Source organism: Macrobrachium nipponense, chromosome 6, assembly GCF_015104395.2.
Source record: "Macrobrachium nipponense isolate FS-2020 chromosome 6, ASM1510439v2, whole genome shotgun sequence".
NCBI classification, from domain to species: Eukaryota; Metazoa; Arthropoda; class Malacostraca; order Decapoda; family Palaemonidae; genus Macrobrachium; species Macrobrachium nipponense.
In genome coordinates, this window is record NC_061108.1 from 42,115,083 (window position 1) to 42,135,719 (window position 20,637).

Sequence of the window (20,637 nt, forward strand, 5' to 3'; positions counted from 1 at the left end):
GGACTATGCCTAGCTTCTCGCAGAAGGCCAGGAGTTTGTCCCTCTGCTTCTCTAAGGCCTCCCTTGAGGAGGAAAGCAACAACCAGTCATCTAGGTACCTTAGGAGGCAGATCCCCCTCTTGCACGCCCAGTAGGACACTAGGGAGAACACCCTGGTAAACACTTGGGGCACCATGGACAGACCAAAGCAGAGGGTCCTTAACTGGTAGGACTTGCCCTCCCACCTGATGTGCAAGTACCTCCTGCAGGAAGGATGCACTGGGATCTGGGAGTATGTGTCCATTAGGTTCAGGAACAACATGAAGTCCCCTTCCCTCAGGGCTGCCAGGACCGTTCTCGGGGTCTCCATCGTGAAGGAAGTCTTCCAGACAAACCCGTTTAAGACCAACAGATCTATGACCGGCCTCCACCCCCGCAAGGACTTCACCACCAGGAAAAGGCCGCTGAACACCCACTGCACTGTCCAAGGGTCGGCTCCGAGATTCTCCAAGTTCCACCAATGATAAGAGAGGCAACCCCGGACACGTGGCGGGAGAGAGGAAAGGGAGCCTCCTGTTCTATGTCCTCCTGGAGAAGTGGCTGTTCCGGGCTCTACGGGAGGCAGAAGGCCTAGGTCTGAAGGAGGCCGAGGAGGGCTGACCTCCGTGCCTGCTCTGGGGCCTTGACCGGGATACTTCCTGAGACCTTCTCTGGGTAGCGTTCCTGAAGGTTGGAGTCCTATAAACGATGAGTCCTGGCTTACCTTACTCCACCGTTCTAAGGACTCTTCTACGACTTGGTCTGGGAAGAGAGACTCCCCAATCAGCGGGGAGTTCCTCAGGGCCTTGGCCTCTCTGTCGGGGAGGCTCCTTGGTAACCTAGCCAGGACTGCGTCCCTTCTCCGAAGCACCCAGATGGTCCACTGGATAATGGACTGGGTGGTGAGGAAGCTGATCGACCTCCCCCCAGACAGGACTAGCTCCTTGAATTGAGCCAGTTCGACCTCGTCCTTCATGTCATGTTCGATGGCAAACCTGGCCACCGCCCCAGACCAAAGGTCAAGCCAGGAGGCCATGAGGACTGTAGCCCAAGCCATGGCCTCCGGTTGGGAGAAGGAGACCAAACCCGCCAGACGCTTCTCCTCCGACAGACCAGGGGACACGGAGGTAAGGGCCCCTGGGGGCTGCGGTGAAGCCCTCTAGAGCATAGTCTCTCCTTTGCCTGGCCTTGGTTGCCAGAAGGAGCTTGAGAGACCTGTGGGACCTCAAGGAGTTCCTAGAACCTGCCACCACTTGGTCTGCATGGGCTAGCGCCTGGGATGTGTTGCCCGCTGGTGGGAGGCACAGGGAGGGCTTAGACTCCTTACGACTGCCATGGACCTCCTGGCGTCCGGGGGTGGAGCTGCCTCAGCCAGGTGGTTCTTCGCCCTAATCAGTTCGAGGACTCGCCTAAAGGTGGACCCCTCATCTGTAGCACCCTGCCCTTCTAGGGCGCTCTGGAGGCCGTCCTGGACAGATGCCTCATCCTCGTCATCTTCCAGATGGACGGAGGGGGCCTGCACGGGAGAGGGGGGAACAGCTGGCGACCCAGGACAACTCTGACCAGGGATGTCCGAAGGTAAGGGGAGCTCCCCTAACCCAGGGGCCCGGACCTAAGAGGTGGGGCAGTCATGGGACACCCACTGGTCCAGGTTTGCTCACTAACCCCGGCTGGTGAGACTGAGCGACTCTTCCTCCTCTGCTGGGCGGAAGGAGGGAGCAGAACGACAAGAAAGGGATCCTGCCCAGCATGGGCAGCTGCCATGGGGCGCACCGGTACCAAGGCGAAATCCATTGAGGTTGCAGGGGGAATATCTGGCAAAAGGGCAGAGCACCCTGCCCGAGGGGCCATCATGGGCACCACGAGATTGAGGTCTCTCTGCGGGGAACAACTGGACAGGGAGCGGTGACGACCGTGGTGTATGATCCATTCTCCAACGGCTGCCACTCTACTTGGGCTCTGCAATGGGCAGAGGCCCAGCAACAAACTCACCTAGGTCCCCTTGCTGGGAAGGAACAGAAGATTTAGGTAGTGACACTGGTGACGAGACCTGCCTCGATGATGAGGACTCCTCCAATCGAGACTTCTTTGCTGGCGACCTGGCTGCTTCTTCTTCCTCAGACTTGAGACATTCAGGGCGAAACACTGTGCCATCCGCTGGATACAGTTGTCTAGACACAACAACTGCTGAGAATCACATCACAATAACAACCAAACAAGTACTACAACCATACAACAACTCATATACAACTCAACAGAAACTTACTAGTTCAACAACCTTCCAACACACAAGCACAACAAACTCAACAACACAGGCAGAATTACTAAGCATGTGACATCAACAGCAAATCAAACAACAACTTAACCCAGAAACACAACACAACTGACCATTAACAATATCCAAGACCGCTGCCAAAATCGACTGTCCAGTACAGACACTGATCCAAGACTGACTCGCAATTTCGCCAGCAGACAACCCAAATGATCGCTCAAAAAGCAGACTATCGCTAACTATCCACGACCACTTACGCTCTCTCTCTCTCTCTCTAGTTAGTTACGAGTAACTCAAAAAGAAAAATAGAGTACTTAGAAGAACTAACCCAAAATGAAAAGAAAATAGATATAATGATATAAGTGAAACCTGGTATTCCCAAGAGACTGGGAATGATGATCAAATAAAAGGGTTCCAAACTTATAGATCAGATAGAAAAAATAGGAATCAAGGGGGAACCGCAATATATGGGAAAGACAAAAAACGAAGGAAAATATATGAGAAATATAGTAACTCAGAATGTGAACTAATAGCGGTAGAATTTGAATCTGAAAAATTGATGAACATAGTAATATATAGACCTCCTAATACTAAAGAGTTTGACTTAATAATTGAAAAAGGGGTTGGATGATATATGTAGAAATCACAAGACTGGGACTATTCTCCTATCTGGTGACTTCACTTTCAACTTTTCCTTTCGTAGAATGGAAAGAACGAATAGGAGATTGTGGTTGTACTTATACATATAAAAAAGAGAGTAATAGTAGTGCAGAAGATAAGAGGCAATTTGAAAAGCTATTAGATATGCTACTAGAAATTACCAACATTCAACAAATAAATCACCTGCCAACAAGAAAGGAAAATACTTTAGACCTAGTATTTGTGAACGAGATGAATTATGTTAAAGAAATAATAGTTTTATAATGCGAGTATTTCAGACCATAATGTCATAGAATTAACAGTTCATTCCAAAGCAAGTGAAAATAGAGATAAGCAAGAAATGAAAAAGTGGGAAGGATATGGAAAATACAACTTCTACAGTAAAAAATATAAAATGGTCAGAAATTAATGAAGAATTAAACAAAGATTGGGATAACATTTTCGTAAGTGATGGACATAAGGGTAAATACGGAGATATTATATATATTGGAGAAAATAGTGGAAAAATATATACCGAAGAAGAAAAGTAAACATCATTCATGCATACCAAGAGACAGAAGGATCTTGTTCCAGAAAATCAGAAAGTGGAAAAAAGGTCTTGCAAAAGAAAAAAATGCATGGAAAGTTATAGAACTAAAAAAGTAAGATAGAAAATGCAGAACAAAAGATTATACAATCAAAAGAAAATGAAAAAACGGGACTTGGAAGAAAAAACCCTATTAAATATCAAGCAAAACCCCAAACTATTATACTCTATTGCGAAGAAGATGAATAAAAGAAGAATAGAAATAGGCCCTCTGAGAATTGAAGGGAGATTAACGAATGGAAAAAAAAAAAAGGAAATTTGCAACATACTGGCAGAACGATATAAGAGAGAATTCACCCCTAGAATAGATAATGAAGATAATGATATAGAAGTCAAGGGATGAAAATAGTGAATATTTAGCTGACATAGATATTAATGAAGCTGATATTGTGCAGGCTATAATGAAATTAAAAATGGAGCTGCTGCAGGGCCTGATGGAATTCCTGCTATTTTGTTAAAGAAAGTAGTTCATTCTATCGCAAAGCCACTTGCAATATTATTAAGACAAAGTGTAGATACAGGCAAGATTTATGATGAGCACAAATTAGCATATATTACCCCTACTTTCAAAAATGGATCAAGACTAGAGGCAAGTAATTATAGGCTGTGAGTCTAACATCACATATTATGAAAGTGTATGAAAGGGTAATGAAGAAAAATATTATGAAGCATTTAATAAAAAAATTACTTGTTTAATATAGGACAACATGGTTTTGTACCAGGAAAAAGTACATAAACCCAACTGTTAGTCCACCGTGAGAACATATTTCAAAAATAAGAAAAGCGGGTAAATGAAAAAACAGATGTGGTTTATTTAGACTTTGCAAAAGCTTTTTTTTTGATAAAGTAGACCATAATATATTAGCGAAGAAAATTAGAAAACACAATATCGTGGGATAAAGTAGGAAGATGGTTAAAAGAATTTTTACACAACAGAAAACAGATAGTTATTGCAAACGACGAGAAATCGGATGAAGCCAAGGTAAATAATCCGGCTGTGCCGCAAGGTACGGTGTTAGCTGCAATACTGTTTGTTATTATGATTGAAGACATAGACAATAATGTTAAGGATTCTGGTAGTGAGTAGTTTCGCAGATGACACAAGAATAAGTAGAGAAATTACTTGTGATGAAGATAGGAACGCTCTACAAAGAGACCTTAACAAAGTATATGATTGGGCAGAGGTAAATAGGATGGTATTTAACTCTGATAAATTTGAATCAATAAATTATGGAGACAGAGAAAGAAAGCTATATGCATATAAGGGACCTAATAATGAGACCATCACAAATAAGGAAGCAGTTAAAGACCTTGGTGTGATGATGAATAGGAACATGTTATGCAATGATCAAATAGCAACTCTGTTGGCAAAATGTAAAGCAAAAATGGAATGTTGTTACGGCACTTCAAAACAAGAAAAGCTGAACACCTGATTATGCTTTATAAAACATATGTTCGTAGTCCACTTGAATATTGCAATATGATATGGTACCCACACTATCAAAAGGATATTGCACAAATAGAGAGTGTACAAAGGTCCTTTACAGCTAGAATAGAAGAAGTTAAGGACCTAGACTACTGGGAAAGACTATTCTTAAAATTATATAGTCTAGAAAGGAGAAGAGAACGCTACATGATAATTCAGGCATGGAAACAGATAGAAGGAATAGCAGAAAATATCATGGAACTAAAATATCAGAAAGAGCAAGCAGAGGTAGATTAATAGTGCCCAAAACTATACCAGGAAAAATAAGGAAAGCACACAGGACATTAATCCACTACGCACCAGCATCGATAATGCAGCGTCTATTCAATGCGTTGCCAGCTCATCTGAGGAATATATCAGGAGTGAGCGTAGATGTGTTTAAGAATAAGCTCGACAAATATCTAAACTGCATCCCAGACCATGATTGGAAGATGCAAAATATACCGGAAGATGTACTAGCAACTCTCTGGTAGACATTAGAGGTGCCTCACACTGAGGGACCTGGGGCAACCCGAACAAGATGTAAGGTCTGTAAGGTAAGGTAAGGTCTCTCTCGGTCTCTCTCTCAATCTCTCTCTCTCTCTCTCTCTCTCTCTCGTCTCTCTCGTCTCTCTCGTCTCTCTCTCTCTCTCTCAAACTTAAACTCTCAATTATTCCCAACAATTACAAACAACCCAACGACGCTCTCTCTCTCTCTCTCTCTCTCTCTCTCTCTCGCAACCCTCGAAGATGTTGTCAAATGCAACTAACATATCATTCCTCCATAAGAGAATAGTTTATATTGCCATTCATTGCTCTATCCCAGACATATGGAGGGGAAGTTGTCTACATATCCTCTTCTCGTAGCTATGACCTTAGCTTGTGGATTTTTAAAGCTAGTATTTCTACTCTGAAGATTATAAGCCTAAAATTGCTAGGTAAAAACTATGGACTTCATGTCTGAGACATACAAGTCCATATGGAAATGTGGTTAGATTACATCAGCACAAAGCCCAATTGAAATCTGTTGAAAAAGCTTTGCATTACATTATTCCTTTTGAGGTCAAGTTTCTTGCTATTTTAATAATCATGGCATACAAGGCAGCATTAGTGGAACACTTGCCTTATGGTTTTGGAACTGATTCTAGTATAGAAACTATTAATTCTATCCTCCAGTCCTTTACATTATAAGGTTGAGCTCCTGGAAGGTTTCCCATTCCTGGTCCCTGAGTAAGATTCTCAGAATTGTCACCTGCTCAATTTATTGGCCCAATACAACTACAACTCATATTCTGCAAAAGGCAGTCTTCTTGACTAATTTGGATCAGGAGCTCATATTAGAATACTGGCCTCTCTAATATAGGAACATTTCACTACTTATATACCTGGTTATTAAGTTACTGTTGTCCCTTAGCCAATCATTCCTGGCCAAGAACAAGGACCTTTTTTAAGGGAAAATTCCCGTCAATAACTGGGGACTGCATGTATTCCCAAACTGGTAGTCACAATAATCCTGCAACCAGACACAATAAAATTAAGTTTTATATAAATGAAAAATTCATGAAATACCATTGCAATGAGTAGCGGTGGTCATGCTGAGATATTGCTGGGGAAGGTGTAATAATCCCACAGCCAGACCTAACATAATTAGGTAAGTCACCTTTGAACCACAAAGAATAATACAGTACATATATATTGGTTTGCGTGTTGCTTCCTGTTTTTATTGCCAAGCCCTATGAGTATCCAGAATAAAGAAAATGTTGATAACCTGTGACTATGAATTGGATAAAAAATAGACCTGGGTTGTTGTGGTTTATTTATTAGGAGCTAAGCCATTTTGTAACCTGTCAATTTCTTTTGCAAGCTCCTTTTAGGATGAACAGTGGCTGCACTACAAACCACTACAAACACACTACATACTTGGTTTTTTTAATAGTTTTATCACAAAAAGTTCATTTTATGATGAAATTGATAACAAAAACCAGGAATTTGTGGATATTTTCTCATAGAAAAAATATCCGCAAATGCGCAAATTTTCCCGCGAATAATGCAGGGAAACGTTCCCGAGAGAAATCCGCGAATGTGTGAGTCCGCGAATCCAGAGAACGCGAATATGGGGGGTCCACTGTATATATATATATATATATATATATATATATTATATTATATATATATATATATATATATATATATATATATATATATATATATATATATATATATATATATATATATATATATATATATATATATATATATATATATATATATATATATATATATATATATATATATATATATATATATATATATATATATATATATATATATATATATATATATATATATATATATATATATATATATATATATATATATATATATATTATATATGCAGTCACTGGTTATTGGCAGACTCCATTAATGGCACTTGTCTAGCACCATAAAATTGTCAATTTATGGCGCCATAAGAGGCGGAGTTTCAGTTATCAGCCCCATAAGGTGCCGATAATAGAGTTATGGCGGCATAACATACCTAACAGAGGCACCATCAACCAAAGCTCAGCGCCATAAGTTGCCAAGTTTCAGCTATTGGCGGTTTTCACTTCACAAAACCCTGCCGAGAATGGAACCAGGGACTGCCTGTACATATAAAATTTAATCTAATTATATATACACAAAGGCAGCCCATGGTTATCGGCAGCCTCAGTTATCAGCGATCTGGTTTTAGTGTTTGTCTAGCTAAGATGATAACTGGATTTTTGGTGCCAGTCTCTCATTATTGCCACCAATAACCACGGATTGGCACTGTTCTCGCCAATATTAAGTTATAGTCACGCCATCAGGAACAGACGCCCCAATCACCGGGGACTGGCTATACTATATATACACACTCATACATACTGGCACATTCAAATCATAATACCACTCATATAATTTCTCTCGATAGCAAGTTATTTACACGATAATGTGAATCTGATAGCACTAATTACTCCTGACTGGTAATATAATAAAAAAAAATTACAAAATGAAATTATCTGATACTTTTTGATAGAGCTAGCTCACATCTTTGCTTCACTAGGTGCAATCAGCATCCAAAATAAACTAGAGAATAATGCTTGGCTGACCTGGCACTGTCTATAATCTTCTGTTTCCTATCAAGTGGCATTGAAATGTTAATATTTTTTATCAGAATTATCCATGAATACCCTTGAAGATGTGATGAGGCTGGGTTGTTTCCACTTTCCAAATTAATTTTATGAAATTTTTTCATTATTTGAGAGGAATCTTACAAGAGGTAAGATTATCACACTGCATACAGGTGGTGGGGCTAACGTAACCATAGTAACTCCCACTTAGCCCAGCAACCTAAAAAAAAAAAAATTTCAAAAGAGGAAAAATGCTTCTCTACATTCTTTCCTGTTACGTGATCCTTCCTGGTATGTACTTACTGCTGCCAGATGGTGGATCTACAGCAGGGTGTAAGGCCCTCATAGCCAGACTTGTCAGAGGTTCCTCACAGGGAAAAAGGATGTTATTCCCTCAAGTAGTACCAGCTCAAGTGCCAGAATCAAAAACCTATGACAGTTCAAAGCTGTAGACAACAATTACCCTCAGTTATGAAGGTACCTTCATGGTCCCTCTCAAGACTGGGATTTCCTAAAATCCTAACAATAGGAAAGAATCCAAGATTACTCTTGTCTTGGTTCAAGAGAAAATTGTTGCCACTGCAACCAAGTGACTAAGGAGTTTACAATTCTCATATTAAATTTTGATATTTTCAAGTAAAAATCATGTACTGTACACCACAGAATTGCATAGACAACCTTCTCTAGTGTAAGGTTTTCTAGTAGCAAAACAGAGGACATGCTATTTTACTTTAAAAAATGGTAAAAGATTATGATTTAATTAATTCTGGATCTAAAGTAGAAGTCACAGAAAGAGTGCCAAACAACAGGTTATCTTCTGTAACAAGGTGAGAATAAAGTGAAACCGTGCAACCAATAGAGAATCAACTGTATTGGGGTCCAAATCCATCAGTCTAAAGGAAGAACCAGGGTAGCAGAGACTGGCAAATCAGAGAATTGAGACAGTAAGGTGGTAGGTGCATGAGACTGATGTAACTGAAACTGTAAGCAACAATGTTACTGGAGGTGAATGGGAAGTGTCGAACAGTTGGGAGAGAACATGTCACTCACTAAATGAGATGAATGGTTGGGAGGGAGACAGCTAGATGGACAATGGTGGAGGATTCTTGCATGACATCATCACAGTAGATAAAGCACCTGCTAATGCTTCAACAACAAATCCAGAAAGAGGCAAAGCTTCAACTTGACTGAGAACCCTGACAAGGCAACAAGAGCTGTTTGCACAACAAAAGAATCAGCGGAAGAGGAAGAGCCACCAGTACCATAGGTACAGTTGTCAATACGTGAGGAATATGGGGCATCAGATATGAAATTTTTTAATGTCGCAATAATGATAAAAAATTTGAAAACAATGGGGAAACCATAATCCTTGCCTAAAATATACTCAATAACATGCCTAACTGGTTATCGAAGTTAACTAAAGTTTATCTATTCATTTCTCATGAACCATAAACGGAGCATTAGAAAATGGAGCAAAGGTGAGAGAGAAACCCCACCTATAGAGCAAAGGAGGAGCAACACTGGAAGAAAGAGAAACAGATGTAGCAGGCTTATGGCCAGAACTAATTAACTGCCTATATAACCTTTTGCATCTTCCAATACTTGACAAAAATTTTAATTTTCTCATCGGACCACTCCTTATATTTCTACACACACAAAAACAAATCACACTTTGTATTTACCACTGCTAGTAATACCCATGTGACCATCATACCCAACTGAATACAGAACTTAACACTACTATACAAGGGTACCACGAGATACGAAAGGCTCAACTAATGAAAAACTCCAGATACGAAAGCCAATGCGAAAAATTTAACGGCTCTACATACGAAAAATTTTCAATATACGAAAGGTTTCTGAAAGTCCGAGATTCGCCCAGATAACAATTTTGAAACTCGCGCCGCGCGCTGCCATCTTAGTACTAGTAGACTCGCCACCATCCTCCTGCTCTCCCATTGGTTCCTGATGCTAGTCACCACCATGAGCTCCTTCTCTCCTATTGGACAGCATCCCTCCCATCATGAATCTTATACGTATACGTGGTGGCGTACCTATCTCGGCCTCTTCGTACCAGCATCTTTATCGTGCGCACACGGCATTCGTTCGGTCCAACGATTTCGTTTAGTAATGTAAATTCGTTAGTGATTTCGTTGCAGTACTATTATCGTGTTGTGCGAAAACTTTGTGTAACTTATATGTAAATTATGTACAAGATAACGTAGTCATGGGTCCCAAGAAAGTTGAAATTCACGGAAAGAAGCGCATGCTCTCTTTGGAGACAAAGATGGAGATCATCAAGAAGTACGAAGCTGGTATGTGATTGAGTGTGATTGCAAAGGAATACGGCCGTAATCCGTCGACATTAGGCACCATCCTTAAACAGAAGGATGCCATCAAAGCAGCTACACCGTAGAAGGGCATCACTATTTTGTCCAGCAAGAGGACTCATGTGCACGACGAGATGGAACGGCTGCTCCTCGTCTGGATAAAAGACAAAGAAATCGCTGGCGATACGGTAACGGAGACAGCAATCGCCCACAAGGCCAGCGCTATTTTCGGCGATTTGATTGCGCAGGCGGAAGACGACGGAGGGGAAGGGACTTCAACGCCAACCACAGAGTTCAAGGCTTCGCATGGCTGGTTTGAGAAATTCCGTAAACGGACTGGCATCCATTCGGTGGTGCGTCATGGGGAGGTTGCCAGCTCGGACACGAAAGCGGCCGAAGCATTTAAGAAAACTTTTGACGAGATGATGACCAAGGAAGGCTACAGTTCTCAGCAGGTTATCAACTGTGATGAGACTGGCCTTTTTTGGAAAAAAATGCCTCGCTGGACGTACATCACGGAGGAAGAGAAGAAGCTACCCGGGCATAAGCCTATGAAAGACAGGCTTACGCTCGCACTTTGTTCTAATGCCAGTGGGGATTGCAAGGTGAAGCCCCTACTGGTGTATCATTCCAAGACTCCTCGAGCCTTCAAGGCCCACAAAGTGCTTAAGGAGAAGCTTCCAGTGATGTGGAGGGCTAATGCAATAGCCTGGGTAACGAGGCTTTTGTTCACCAAGTGGGTAAATCTGTGTTTCGGCCCGACAGTGAAGAAATTCTTGGAAGAGAAGCGCCTCCCCTGAAATGTCTGCTGGTGTTGGACAATGCCCCTCCCCACCCTCCTGGCCTCAAGGAAGATATCCTAGCGGAGTATTCCTTCGTTAAGATTCGTTTTCTTCAGCCCAACACCACCACTCTCCTCCAACCCATGGACCAGCAAGTGATAGCGAACTTTAAGAAGCTGTACATGAAACATCTTTTCAAGAGATGTTTCGACATCACCGATACCACAAACCTCACTTTGCGTCAATTTTGGAAGGAGCATTTCTACATTGTCATTTGTATCCGACTCATCGATCAAGCTTGGCAGAAGGTTTCGAGGCGAACCTTGAATTCCTCGTGGAGGAAACTCTGGCCTGATGCCGTATCCGCCAGAGACTTTGAGGGATTCGACGTGGGCAAAGCTGGTGCTGCAGAGCCGAAACAGTTGGCGATCCCGAAACTGTTTTGGAACCAGATCTTGAAGAGATCGTTGCACTCGGCAAGTCCATGGGGCTGGTCGTCGACGAGGACGACATCAACGACCTTCTCGAGGAGCACCAAGAGGAGCTTACGACGGATGACCTGAAGGAGTTGGAGGCCATGCAACATAACGTCGTTCAAGAGGAGTTCTCTAGCAGCGGCGAGGAGGACGACGACGACCCTATGACAACGGCAGAAATTAAGGATGTTCTAGCCGCTTTTCATAAAGTGCAATCGTTTATCGAAAAAAGACACCCCGAAAAGGCTCACACAGGTCGGTTATGCTTTGCGCAGTTTCGATGACGTTTGCCTGAGTCCCGTTTCAGGAACATTGTGGAAAAGTAGGCAGAAGCAATCTTCCATGGATTTTTGTTATTTTTTAAAGAGGCCTTCAGCATTAGCAGGAGTAAGAAACAAAAAAAAGAAGAACAAGTGATAAAAAAACAGAAAGTTGAAAGCAAAAAGGAAGAACCAAGTGATAAAAAACAGAAAGTTGAAAGCAAAAAGGAAGAACCAAGTGATAAACAGAACGTTGAAAGTGGTGATGAAGTTGAAATTTTGAAATTCTGTATAAAAAAAAAAAAAAAAAAAAAAAATTATTTTAGTTTTTTTTGTAAAGTTAAGTGTAAAATTATTTTTAGTTTTTTTGTAAAGTAAAGTTAAGTGTTACAGTTTTGTTAATGTGTTTCGGAAATTTTAGTTTTATAGTTTTCCTTAAATTTTTTATGTGTTTTTGTAAAGTTAAGTGTACGTATGTTATCTGCCATTTGTCCTCCTCCTCCTCCTCTGCCGCCACTTTCGGAGATAGCCTCACTCGAAAGGTAAGCTTCTACATTTTACGTACAGTATATTTCTTGTTACCATGTACACTAATATACACTTTATTTACAGGTTATATTTTGCATTTTTTTTTATTAATTTAGGTATTGAATGGTCCAAATTGTTGTAGTATTTCATTGTTTATAGGTCAATTTAGCTTTATTATGAAATTTACTGGGGTGTTTTTGGAGGGCTTGGAACGGATTAGCCATTTTACATGTAAAATGTGGTCAAAGATACGAAAACCTCATGATACGAAAGGCGCCTCGGAATGGATTAATTTCGTATCTCGAGGTACTACTGTATCTGCTTGTCATATATGACATAATGCAAAACAAAAAACAAGCACAATACCATAAAGGAGAAAATAAGCCAAATTTAATACTGTCAAATCACACTGTACGAACAAGTAACAAGCACGAAGACCTCAGAAAAGAATGTACACCTTCCTATGCTACCTGACATTAACCAGGTGATTATAGACAGTTGACAGTCAATGCATGTCTGCTAGGCAATATTCTTTTATTTTGATTACTAATTGCACCTAACAACACAAAGACGTAAGCTAACTTTAACTGTAGGTAAGATTTTATATCTGTCCAATTCATTTTTTAATATACTGACTTAATTACATCATCAGGTTACTCTGATTTGTGGCCTAAGCAGAATTCTCCATTCCAGTAAAATATTTATATCCATGTGTAATTAAAGGCATTGTGATGTGGAAAATTTTTGTAAAAGAAAAAAATGAAAAGAAAAAAAATAAGCAACAGTTTTTCAGTGTTTTGTAGTCCAAACAGGCACTTCTACTTTACTAATATTTACTTACCAAAGTTAAAAGCTGTCATGTTGTGGTTGCATATAGTGGCGAGCAGTTCATGCTGACCATTCAGAAAAAGCTTTAATCTGCTGAACTGGTCATAAGTTCAGGTCCACCTGCATTCATTAATAAATTTTTTACTGCTTTAGTAAAAAGAAATATACTAATATGAATGCAGGTAAACCTGGACTTATGACCAAGTAGTGGGTTACAGTTTTTTCTGAATGGATGTGTAATAAATATTGTATGTTTAACTCCTTTTAGAAAAGAAATATTGCTATTTTAAGCTTTCTCTTTCCTTTAAACATCATCCATAGTTTTTTCCTTTATGTATTTTCCTAACTTTTTTCATATCATATGTAAAGGAAGGACACACCCTTCCCTTATTCTGAGTATTGCATTAGACTAAAGGTATACTTAAAATACAAAAACACTGAACAGTTCTTCTCTTGAATAATTCTTGCAGGGATGTTACCTGCAAATATCCTTTAAAACAAAACTTACGAATGTTTCCCCTGTATGAGTCCTGCTCATCTCATTAAAACAGAACATAAACATATAAAGTGTCCCTCTAATACCAAAGCCTCAAAACAAAAATAACAAAAAAAAGACAATGAACACAAGTTTCCTTAAAAAAGCAAAACTAGAATAAGTAACATTGCAAGCCAATTAATGCTATCAATACCCAATCATGACAGAAAAATAAATAATCTTATATATCCAAAAATATATACTGTAAAACCTTTTCAAAAGTTGACTACAATAGGCATAATTCATGTTTCCTAATGTCATTCTCTCTATGGTTTATATAATTTTGATAATGCTGTAGGCAAGCAATAAAATCAGAGCTCCCATACTCTTATTTTCCCTGGAAAATATTTTAAGTCAGGATAACCCTGTGGTTACATAAAAAAAATAACTTACCTTTATCAGGACATACTATAGTACAGAAGAAACATGCAATATAACTTGTTAAAAATATGCTTTGTTTTGCATATCTATTCTCATTACAGGAAACTAGAAGATCTAAAAGACCATTCATACTTATTAAAGAATAAAGATACAAACTCTGATTTTCTAAGTGCAAAACTATGATCTCTTATAAATATTTGCTTACCACAAATGTACAAGACTTCAACAATATACACAAACTTGATATATCCTTCAGAGGAATGTCAATCTGAAGTCAGTACATGTATATATCTAGTTTTTCTTTAGAATAAACTTGCATGTTTCTTCTCGGCAAACTACATAAAATGAAGCAATCTATACAAAAAACAACATGAAATGGTACTTTTATTTACCTGAATATGATGTGGATTTTGATCCATATGACCACCTGCAGGCGGCTTCATCCCAATCCCTCTGTCATCAGGATGTGTAGGCCCATCTTGAGGGTAACGATAATCTCCTTCACGATACTGATCATATGCATAAGAATCACGATAATAATTGTCACGGTAACGATCATCATACTCTCTATCATAGGAGTCATATCTATAGTTGTCCTGATATCTCGGATCTTGAAATGAGTCTCTAGGCTCCCTGCGATAATAGTCATCTCGGTCATTGTAAGTGTCCCGATAACTATCGTACGATTGAGGATAATCACTCCAACCAGAACGACTAGATTCACTGTAACTACCAGAATAATCTTGAGAAGGCAAGGGAGTTCGGGAAGAAGAATAATAATCACTGTGAGAAGTAAAAGAGTCTCGAGGATCGATCAATGGTCTGTGAGGTAATTCAGGTGGAGGGCCTAAAATAGCTTGAGGGGATGGTCTTGGTGCATTTAATATATTATGAGTTGGCCTTTGCACCGACTGAATAGGAGGCATTCGATGCATGTCAGGAGGCGGATGATGCTCAGGTGGCGGCGGCTGATGAGGTCCTTGAATGGGAGGTCCATGTTGGTGGGGTGGCCCATGAGGTGGAGGACCTGGTGGTGGTGGTGGGCCATGGGAAGGAGGACCATGGGGAGGAGGTTGTGCAGCCACAGGAGGAGGAGGGTGAGGTGGTGGCGGCATAGAATGCTGTGAAGATGGTCCCTGGTGGTGCGGTGGAGGCATATTTTGAGAAGGAGGACCTTGTGGATGTGGTGGTCGATCCTGTGAAGGTGAGTAATACATTCTTTGCGGGTGTTGTGGATGCCCATAATCAGGAGCCATATTCTGCTGTTGGGAACGAGGAATGTTATCATACCGAGATGGTGGCTGTCCTCTGTTCTGATGCTGATCCATACCTCCACGAAATTGCTGGGGCTGATTCATTTGTGGACGGGGCCCGACTTGATTTTGTTGGTGAGCCATTTTCCTAAATCCTTGCTTTTGATGTTGGCTAGGAGTATTTTGTAGCTTCTGTTTAACTGGAACATTATTTTGTTGGTTTGGTGGTACTCTGTTGATAGCAGGGTTATCTGGAGACAAAAAGAAAATAATTTTTCTTTAAGTTATGTATAACAATTATGCTTCTCTGTATATCAATTCTTTTGCTGAAAGAGAGAGAGAGAGAGAGGAGAGGAGGAGAGAGACGAGAGAGATAGATATTATAGAGAAGAGACGGGAAGAAGGAGATAGAGAGAGAGGAGAGAATTGTCTTTACAGTATTTAAAAGAGTGAAATGGAAAGATTATTGTATTTAAGATACTCACATATGAAATTTGTAATTACAGTTATAGTATTATCATTATACATATTACAGTATATTATTATTGGAAAATATTAATGATAAACTTATTACATACATGTACCATAGAGAGAGAGAGAGAGAGAGAGAGAGAGAGAGAGAGAGAGAGAGAGAGAGAGAGAGAGAGAGAGAGAGATTGCATAAAAACCATTAAATTGGTTGACCATTGTATGGCACCGTTACTTGACAAGTTTGACAGCTTCCCATCTCCAAGTGTCACTGGAGTTATGAGAAGGTAGGGAAACAGATAACAAAAAGACAAAGGGAAGAATTTTAATTTGAAATTAGTTATTACTATTATTATTATTATTTGATATTAATAAACATATGCATCTACCATAAAAATTCTCTCATCTCGGTAAGAGAGAGGAGTTATCCTTACAAGTGAAATGGAAAGGTAATTTTCATCTCTTTAAAATACTACCACAAATGAATTTTGTAATTACAGTTTTATTATTATTATTTAACTATTATTAACAACAGAAAATATCAATAAACAGTTTACATACTAGTACCATAATTCTTCCATCTCGGTAAAAGAGAGAGAGAGAGAGAAGAGAGAAGAGAGAGAGAGAGAGAGGGGAGAGAGAGAGAGAGAGAGTGTGTGTGTGTGTGTTCTCAAAGAAACTACTTATAACGCTTCCAGCGAAACAGAGGGAGTGAGTTACCACTATGACATACATATCTTGTGTGGCATGTGAGAGAGAGAGAGAGAGAGAGAGAGAGAGAGAGAGAGAGAGGAGAGAGAGAGAGAGAGAGAGAGGAGTTATCCTTAATTAAAAGAGTGAAATGGATAGATTATTGTATTTCTTTAAAGTACTATCACGTAATATGAATCTTGTAATTACATTTATATTAATATTATTATTATTATATGAAAGTATTAAAAACATATAGTACATGTACTATAAAAATTCCTGAGTCTCAGTAAATGGGGAGAGAGAGAGAGAGAGAGAGAGAGAGAGAGAGGAGATGAGAGAGAGAGAGAGAGAGAGAGGAGAGAGAGAAATTGCATGAACACTTGGTGGCAACAACACAACAGCTCCTCCCCCTCCACTCCCATTACTTGATAACTGACAGCTTTAGTACCTGGAGTTAGAAAGAGAAGACTGGGATTTCCTTCATTCTTACATAATTTTTCATATTTATAAACTAAAACCTTACTAATTCACATTAGTATTTTCTTTAATGATTGATGTTATTGCTGTATGCATTATATTATATTTGATATATATATATATCTATATATATATATATATATATATATATATATATATATATATATAATATATATATATATATATATATATCTTATATTATATATATATATATATATGTTTAATATCTATACAATACATATATATATATATATATATATATATATATATATATATATATATATATATATATATATATTATATATATATATATATATATATATATATATATATATATATGTATGTATATATATGCATAAATATATGTGTATATATATATTGTATATGTATATTTATACATATATATACTATATATATATGTATATGATGTGTATATATATTATATATACATATATATGTGTAAATAATTCATATTATAATATAATATATTTAATTATTATATATATAATATATATATTTATATATATATATACATTTATATTATATATATATTAGCATATCAAATATATGCCCCCATTCGCGTTCTCTGGATTCGCAGATTTTTCTTAGGACCATATCTACTAATTATTTGCAGTGAATTCGCCTATTCGCGGGATTTTCCGACGATAAGTAATCACTAACTAGTGTATTTTGATGGTATTTTTATGCCTAAATACATTTTTATGATACAAAAAATGATTTACTAATTTTAAATTATTAATATTGATCAATACTGTATTAGTAAGTTATAAGAATAAATGATATCACATAACTAATTATTCTCTCTCCCTCTCTTACAGAGATGTATGCTAATCGAGGGTCGCCTGTATATATGTCATGTATATGTGTGTGTGTATGTGTATTCTATTTATATATATATATATATATATATATATATATATATATATATATATATATATATATAATATATATATATATATATATATACAGGCAGTCCCCCGGGTTTTACGATGGGTTCGGCTTAACGACGTTCTGAGGTTAAGGCGCTTTTCAATTATATTCATCAGAAATTATTTCCAGGGTTACAACGCCTACAACGCTCATCTGGCAGAAGAAATATGACACCAAAATTGCAAAATAATCAATATTTGAAGGTTTAATTTATGCAAAATGCAATAAGAATGCAGTTTACATAATTTTGAATGCACTCAAAGCATTAAAAGTAAGGTTTTCTTAGGATTTTTGGTGATGTTCCGGCTTACGATGATTTTCGGGTCACAACGCGTATCAAGAACGGAACCCGTTTTAACCCGGGGACTGCATATATATTATATATATATGTATATATATATATATATAATATATATATATATATATATATATATATATAATATATATATATATATATACTTTTAGGGCATAGTTTTTCTCTAATACAATTTTCATTAAAAGCAATTGCTTTAGTGACATCAAAAAGTTTCTTGCAGGTATCTTCATACCGACGAAGTTTTTTCCGATTCTCGTTCGTCAATTTCTGGTGAAAAATACGCAGACTTCCTTCTTCCATTTATTGAATTTTGTCACGACAGCTGTTTCGCCTTATGGCATTATCAAGTGACTACTGACTTACAATCTGACCTTTCAGCCTATTTATTTCATCTGTGGGGTGGGAGGTATGACCTTGAGGTATGGGTACTGGTTAGTCTAGGGATTAACAGCTTAAGGGCGTTGTTTTGGATACAAAGAACATAAGGACATATGTAGTGTGACAATAAGAGTGAAAGTTTAAACAGTGGTTAAATAAATATTCAAAATACAATGCCATGTGCTAGAGTTTCCTGAAATGTATGTTTAAAATTTAATATGTTACATGTTGGCTTTAGATAAAAATTACAAAATTACATACAGGAATGAAAATGAATACAGAAATCTAAATACAGGAATAAAAATATGTATATAATTTATAGCATGCATAAATGTACAAGAGATAATTTCTGTTTATACATAAATGTGTATGATTTAAATTTGTGTGTGTGTGTGTGTCCAAATGGTCTATGTTGGTTAACGGCTGCTGATTCGTGTTGGGCGGGGTCTCAGCGACCTGAGCAAGGATGTTACTTGACTTTCGCTGACGCTGGGTCTTCTCATGTCTTCCAAGGGGCGCGATGTTCTCGGTGGATTGGGGTGCGCTGTCTGGTCCCTGTTGGCTTGCGTATTCCTTCTCCTGCTGGAGGGGAGTATATGGTCCGATTCTTGTTGGACGTTTAAGGTCGGCTTCTGAATAGCGATGCTCACCGCTTCCGTTATTGAGAGGCGACCGTAGTTGTCTTCTCTGTGCACGACCTGGGTGCCTTCTATGAGCTCTTGTAGAGATGGCTTCCTGTCGTGAACATCTATGTAATGTTGATATATGGCCCCTTGATTTCTATTAGCCAGCAGACGTCTCCGAAGGGTCGTTGTAGTGTGCCCGATGTAGTTTTGGCTGTGAGGTTTACACACCTCCTCTGGACAAGTAAATTTGTAAACTACATTTGTGCACATCTCCTTCGGTCCCCACGGAGCGGTGCTGTTCTTCATTATTAAGGCTGCTACAAGGTTGGGCTTACTATATATCCTGAGGCTTATTTTATGGTAAGGGGCGGGTTTTGGGTTACGCCTCTGTTTATTATCCCGCGTAGTGTGCAGCAATCCTCCTTGTATGCAGACCCATAATGTACACGATGGTAAATAATCAAGTTCTCCTCGTTTTTCGTCATCGTGTTGGGTTGGTAAAATTCGTCCATTTTCTTTTTTATTGCTGCTTCGATAATTTGATCTGCATAGCCGTTGTTTGTCAGCAGTTGGCGAATTCAATCGAGTTCGTTATGTATGTCTCTCCATGATGAGCTGTGTGTGAAGGCTCTGTTGACATACGCACTCACGACAGACTTTTTGTATGCGTCTGGGCATTCCCCGCGTGCGTTCAAGCAACGGCCAGCGTTTGTTGCTTTTGTATAAACGGTCGTCTTAAACTGTCCTTCTTGTTGTTTTACCAGGACATCAAGAAATGGCAAAGTCTTCTGCTGGCTGTGCTCTGTGGTGAAGTTGAGCACTGAGTTTCTTTTCAGAGCATCTGCTAGTTTTCTGGCATCGTCAGGTTCTTTTATTGTGACGAATATAACGTCGATGTACCGCCCATAAATCCTAGGTTTTTTATGTTCTCTAAAGGTCCTTTCTTTGACAGTGGCCATGTACATATTTGCAAAGAGGACCCCTAGTGGGGATCCCATGGCGACTCCGTCTACTTGACGAAATAATTCACTCTGATGAGAGAGGAAAGGGGCTTCTGTAGTACTAGCTTTCAGCATATCTTGGAGGACATCTTCGGAAATGGGCAGCGGGTTCTTCTCGGACCTGTATACACGATCAGGAATGATGTCGATCGTTTCTTCGACGGGAACGTTCGTAAACAAACTCTCAACGTCGAGTGAGGCAAT

General features: G+C 38.9%; 1 protein-coding gene across 5 annotated transcripts in view; it reads right to left on the reverse strand.

The window, feature by feature from the left end:
* The window catches only part of LOC135216120 (trithorax group protein osa-like), a 596,580-nt gene that overhangs the window by 279,536 nt on the left and 296,407 nt on the right, over positions 1-20,637 (reverse strand). For all 5 annotated transcript variants that reach the window (XM_064251166.1, XM_064251168.1, XM_064251165.1 and 2 more), the window contains exon 10: positions 14,663-15,774. In XM_064251166.1, the coding sequence (XP_064107236.1) occupies positions 14,663-15,774 (1,112 nt within the window). The remainder of the gene's footprint in view (positions 1-14,662; positions 15,775-20,637) is intronic.